We start from the raw sequence: 6212 nt of genomic DNA, 5'->3' as shown, positions 1-6212 counted from the left end.
CGGCCTGCCTCGGCGGGGGCTGCAGTGCGCGCCTGGTACGGTGTCCCCAGCCCCGGGACCCCACGCGCCCCCGCTCTGGGGGGTTGGGGTGGCGGACTGCTCGTCGCGGGTCGGCTGCTGGCCCTGCATTGGCGGCGAATTCGGCGCTGAGAGCGGGAGAGGGAGGGGGAACACTTTGTATTTTCCAGGTCCCCGCGTTGTAGGCGCCCGCATTTCTAACCTGTTCTTCTCCGGGAAGGCAAGTCCTGGGTGAGACTGTCCCGAGGCAGGGGCGCCAGCGGGACCGAGGGCGCGCGGGTCGCTCGCCTCATGGGGGCAGCGAGACCCCGCGGGTGAAAAATGGGCAGGGTGCCGGGTACAGAGGCGAGCCGGTGCGGGTGAAAGCGTCGCCCTACCGGGCGCCGCGTCTGCGGTTCGGAAGTGCAGCTCTCTCTTTTTTCCGTTCTCTGTGGTCGGCCTGGGTCACGCTTTTTTTATTTTTGGAAGCTTGGGCTGACCTAGCACAGGAAGAAAGTCATCAAGCGGTCGCGATCGTTTTCCATTACCTGAAAATAGGTGGCAAGAGGGTGGTTTTTTTTTAATTTCCTTTGATTCGCTGATCTACTTTTTTGTTGCTGCTCCTGCCTTGAATTCGGAAATTGTGTGTTTTTACAAAGCGGTTTCTGTGTTTGCCCCACCCTTGTGCTGAAGTCCTTTCCCCTTAATCCTTAGTCTGATCACACACTGTTCTTAATGGGGGTTTCTAAGCACTTTCGGGGTGGGGAATGGGGAAGCATGGGAGGTGGGCGGCGGGAACTGCGAAGGAGGCTAGGAATGGACAGCAATTATTTTTGTTTGAAAAAAAAAATTCCCCCCCAACCCCCAAAGATGCTACTTTCCACTGCAAGCATATCTTCGCGGAAAGTTTCCAGCCCAGGGATCTGCGTCCTGCACGCCTGGCTTGTGCAGTGGGGCCCTGGGAATTGCCCTTCCTTTAAAAAGCAATTTTCCTTTCGCTTTTTCTCTCCACCCAAAAGGAGATGGGGTGTGCAGGTTGCAGGCAATGACCCTTCGGTCAGTGCATGGTGGAGTCGCCCAGTGTGCGTGGGTTAGACCTCTGTCCGGGCGGTGTGTCTAAGGCATGGCTTTCGGCGTCAGAGCTTGAATCCTGTGCCCGACATCCGAGGGCCTTTGCCAGAACGCCCTGCGGTGGGCTGCGTGACCTCTGCCTGGGGGTGGAATGGGCTCCCTCTTGTAGCTGGAAGGCAGTTCTCTGGGGTGGAGTATATTTTAGCCGGGAGGTAGGGAGGGGGAAGTGTGCTCTAGCGTTTCAGGCACGTCCCCTTCGGAGGCGCCCGCACCCCCCCCCCTTCTAGTCAGTCTTGGGATTGTGTGCAGCGGGAGGGCAGCTTGGCCCCTGGGCTGTGTCAGTCTCCCCGGAGAAAAGTCCCCTGGGGCTCCGACTGTGTCCCACCTGCTGGGGACGGTGTTGGGACGCAGATAGAGCCGATAAACGGAGTGAAAGCAAAGACAACGTTGTCTTGTCTGCCTTTCTGTTGGAAGTTGGAAGTGAGATCCGGTTTCCAGTTCTGCCTTGTTCCGAATTGGGAGGTGTGTGTCACCTGCCTGTGTTTTTCTTATAAAAATCGAAGACTGGATAAAAGCCCACTCTTGCCCGTTTTTGTTCACTGTAGACTTGGCAAAGGGGATGATAGTTTTGAAATTTATAGAGGGATTGCAATTTAAGCGATTACATGTCAGAATGATAGATTTGAGACGTGACACGAATTTTTGAAACACTTCCTGTTATCCCCAGTCAGTTTAGGTTCTGAACTATTTAGTTTTTGGAAACGGGCAAAGCAATTAAGATTTTTGACATAATTTATTTTTAAAACAGGGAAAACAGTCTTTTAGCTACAGAATTAAAGATGCCTTCTCAGGCTATCAAGCTGTAAAATATTTGATCCACAAGTTGTTGAGAAGTTGAAAATAAGTTCCTGTCTTCTTGTTGCTGGTTGTTCTTGTGTTCCTGGCACCTAACAGGATTTGAATGGCTTTGTTTTTAATTTATAACTTTTGCTACTTTATAGTTAATAATGCATGACTGTTGTAAAATTTATAACTTCCTGGGGGGGGCGAATATTTGCTTTTTGGCAAGTCGCATTCATTCTATGGTCTTCTAAAAAGTTGCATGGTTGTGGCTAAATTAGAGTTACAGGTATTTGATGTAAAAGCAGACAAAGTAAGAACCAAGAATTTCTAGGCTGCATTTATTGATGTTTAAGGCAAAAATGACCACGACAAAGTTAAACCTATCTCAGATTTTGAAAATGTATTCAACTTTCGCATCTGTTGGCAGCAAAGATGTGTTCTAACGTTATTTTCTTGAAATCTTTACCTTGAACCTGAACCTTGCAGTTTTAGGTTTATTTGAATAGGATGTCATTACTTATGTGATTGAGACAAAGATTAGCTTTGTGTCACTACACATCGCAAGATTAAAGAATTGTCAGTACCCGGTCATAATTTTTACTTTTTGGTATGGCATCGGATCATATGGTTATTCTAATACCCTTCCATCGCCACTCCATTTCAAATCCTGTTTCTCTGGGGGAGTGGAAAGTGAAGAGTTAATTCAGGTGGGCGGAGAGTGGGAAGTATCCTGGAGTGTAAACCCAGCTCTTTCCTCTTGGTTTCTGCAGGAATTCAGATGTGTTCTAAGCCCGCTGGAGTGACCACACTTCCCAGACCTGATGGAGGCCAGAGCTCAGAGTGGCAGCGGGTCGCAGTCCTTGCTGCAGGCACCCCGTGACGTTGGCAGGCAGCGTGGGGAGCCCGACCCCAGAGATGCCCTCACCCAGCAGGTACACGTGTTGTCTCTGGATCAGATCAGAGCCATCCGAAACACCAATGAGTACACAGAGGGGCCTACTGTGGTCCCGAGACCTGGGCTCAAGCCTGCTCCTCGCCCCTCCACTCAGCACAAACATGAGAGGCTCCACGGTCTGCCCGAGCACCGCCAGCCTCCCCGGCTCCAGCACCCACAGGTCCATTCTTCTGCACGAGCCCCTCTGTCCAGGTCCATCAGCACAGTCAGCTCGGGGTCTCGGAGCAGTACAAGGACAAGTACCAGCAGCAGTTCCTCTGAACAGAGACTGTTAGGACCATCTTTCTCCTCGGGGCCTGTTGCTGATGGGATAATCCGTGTGCAGCCCAAATCGGAGCTCAAGCCAGGTGAGCTTAAGCCCCTGAGCAAGGAAGATTTGGGCCTGCATGCCTACAGGTGTGAGGACTGTGGCAAGTGCAAGTGTAAGGAGTGCACCTACCCCAGGCCTCTGCCATCAGACTGGATCTGCGACAAGCAGTGCCTTTGCTCAGCCCAAAACGTGATTGACTATGGGACTTGTGTGTGCTGTGTGAAAGGTCTCTTCTATCACTGTTCTAATGATGACGAGGACAACTGTGCTGACAACCCATGTTCTTGCAGCCAGTCTCACTGTTGTACACGTTGGTCTGCCATGGGCGTCATGTCCCTTTTTTTGCCTTGTTTATGGTGTTACCTTCCAGCCAAGGGTTGCCTTAAATTGTGCCAGGGGTGTTATGACCGGGTTAACAGGCCTGGATGCCGCTGTAAAAACTCAAACACAGTTTGCTGCAAAGTTCCCACTGTCCCACCCAGGAACTTTGAAAAACCAACATAGCACCATTTATCAGGAATATGACAGTAATAAGGATTGTTCCCTTTTTTTTTTTTTAACACATATGCAACCAACTAAACAGTTATAATCTTGGCACTGTTCATAGAGGGTTGGGATATCCTTTGCTGTTTGCAGTGAAATGCTTTTTGTCCATGTGCCATTTTAACTGATATGCTTGTTAGAACTCAGCTAATGGAGCTCAGAGTATGGGGTACAGAATCTGGGGACCCACGTGTTGCATAAGCTAAAGCAACAGACACTCCTAGGCAAAGTTTTTGTTTGTGAATAGTACTTGCAAAATTTGTAAATTAGCAAATGACTTTTTTTCCATTGTTTTCTCCAGAGATAATGTGCTATATTTTTGTATATACAATAATATTTGCAACTGTGAAAAACAAGTGGTGCCGTACTATATGGCACAGTCACAAAATATTATACTAATATGTTGTACATTCGGAAGAATGTGAATCAATCAGTATGTTTTTAGATTGTATTTTGCCTTACAGAAAGCCTTTATTGTAAGACTCTGATTTCCCTTTGGACTTCATGTATATTGTACAGTTACAGTAAAATTCAACCTTTATTTTCTAATTTTTTCAACATATTGTTTAGTGTAAAGAATATTTATTTGAAGTTTTATTATTTTATAAAGAAGAATATTTATTTTAAGAGGCATCTTACAAATTTTGCCCCTTTTATGAGGATGTGCTAGTTGCTGCAAATGAGGGGTTACAGATGCATATGTTCAATATAAAATAGAAAATATATTAACGTTTGAAATTAAACTGAACTGTTTTGTCTTATTTTACCTTTTCTTTTTGTTTGTTTTGTGTTTTTTTGAAGTGAAAAAAACCCACATTTTATGTTAAGACTAGCATTTCAATGAAATAGTTTGACTTATCTACAATGATCACTTATCTACAGTGATTTTTTTTTTCCCTAGATCATTCTAGCAATCGGGAGGGAAATAACTGAGCATTTGACTCGGCTGTATTAATCCTGAGATCATTGTTCCTCTTCTTCCCTTTTACAGATCTGTTGGCTTTCTTCTGTATGTTTAAAAAAAAAAAAATCTTCAACTAATTCTTTCTGGAGATTTCCCTAAAAGATTAACAATTGGATTTTTTTCTTTACATATGGAATTAAGTATGAAGAATAGCCATGAGGCTAATTCAAGACCAGAAAAACGAGTTTAGTTCAACATTTATTGAATGTCCTCTGTGTCAGGTATATCAATGCTTGTAGCTGAGGCAAAAATGTTTTGACTTTAGCTGATTATGGCTGTTTTTTCCAGCCTATATGGTTTAGACTTATCACCATGATGCCAAACGTTTCTTGTGTTAGAAAAGACATGAAAATTATAACTTGTTTTAATTCAGGTGTTGGATATCATAAAATCTCATCCTATATTGGCCTAATAATTGAAGCCCAAGGAAGCCAATTGAGAGGCCCTGTCTTATTTAATCAGATTATCCAGAAAATTGTTCAATTCCACTTTGGGAAAAAGACGCAATACAGCAAAAAGCCAGTGTGTTTGCATTTGTCTTTTGGGAGCAAATACACAGTAAGCTGCTGCAGCCCATCTTGACAAATACTAGGTCTTCTTACTTGTAATAAGTCACTGCATTAATTAGTCACTTTGTGGATGATGATTTTTTTCTTTAGAAGCACAACCTCTTGCTGCCAAGAATCACCGGAAGTCTAGAAAATGATTTACCTATCATTGTTTAAATCTTGTTCCCTGTTCTGAGGCTCCTTCTCTTAAGAGGTCTTATCCTAGTACAGGTTGTCTTCTGTTTTGTTTTTTTAAAATTAGCTTTCAAGGTAATATACTGCCTCTTAAACCAAGACATTGCTCTAAGGAACTTCAAAGTCCTCTAAACTTTCTCCAAAAAACAAGGTTAAATTAATTTAGAAATTATTTATTCTACTTTCAACTTCGGGATACTGAGCATTGCAATTCTAATACTCTTAGATTTATTCCTGATGCTCTATGAGAAGTTAATGTCGGAAAGCAACATTCATTGTACAGTTGTCAGGATTTGTAAAGCACAAAAATTTTGACTAATTAGCTTTATTCCTCAACAACTGCCCTAGGCACGGATTGGATGTATTCAGTATAGAAATTGCAAGTCATTTTTTTCAGCATACGAGCAGCTTTCCAAGTGTTTCTGTAGACGCTGCATCAAATGCAGTGGGGTGTTTATTGAAGAAGTACGTTAAGAACCCTCCCCCGTGGTTATTCCGATTTGTATGGTGTGGCCTAGGAATTTGTATTTTTAAAAAAATCACTCCACTAGGCATGTATAGTTTGAGAACTACTGACCTACGAATTGATTCCTAATTTAGCGCTTTTTTTAAATAGAATGGATGTAAAGCATAATTGACTAGTTTGTGGAACATATTAATAACCAACTAAAGTTAGGTTTGTGTAAGTGTATAAGTCCTAATGAAAATTATTTAAAGATAAATAGGAAAATTGGATTCCTCAAAAAGCTTCCAATGACACTTAAATGTTTAGTGTATATACCAGTA

The 6212-nt window shown here is 43.8% G+C and overlaps 1 protein-coding gene across 1 annotated transcript in view; it reads left to right on the top strand.

Annotated features, from left to right (window-relative positions):
• SPRY2 (sprouty RTK signaling antagonist 2) overlaps positions 1–4462 on the top strand; it is a 4731-nt gene extending 269 nt beyond the window's left edge. Inside the window, exon 2 of the mRNA XM_008686667.2 lies at positions 2682–4462. Coding sequence (XP_008684889.1) covers positions 2733–3680 — 948 coding nt within the window. The 5' untranslated portion in view covers positions 2682–2732 and the 3' untranslated portion in view covers positions 3681–4462. The remainder of the gene's footprint in view (positions 1–2681) is intronic.
• The last annotated feature ends 1750 nt before the right edge of the window (positions 4463–6212 follow it).

The sequence above is a fragment of the Ursus maritimus genome, unplaced genomic scaffold (genome assembly GCF_017311325.1).
Source record: "Ursus maritimus isolate PB19 unplaced genomic scaffold, ASM1731132v1 scaffold_10, whole genome shotgun sequence".
Classification (NCBI taxonomy): Eukaryota; Metazoa; Chordata; class Mammalia; order Carnivora; family Ursidae; genus Ursus; species Ursus maritimus.
Note: the sequence above shows the minus strand (reverse complement) of the source record. Positions and strands in the feature narration are given on the sequence as shown.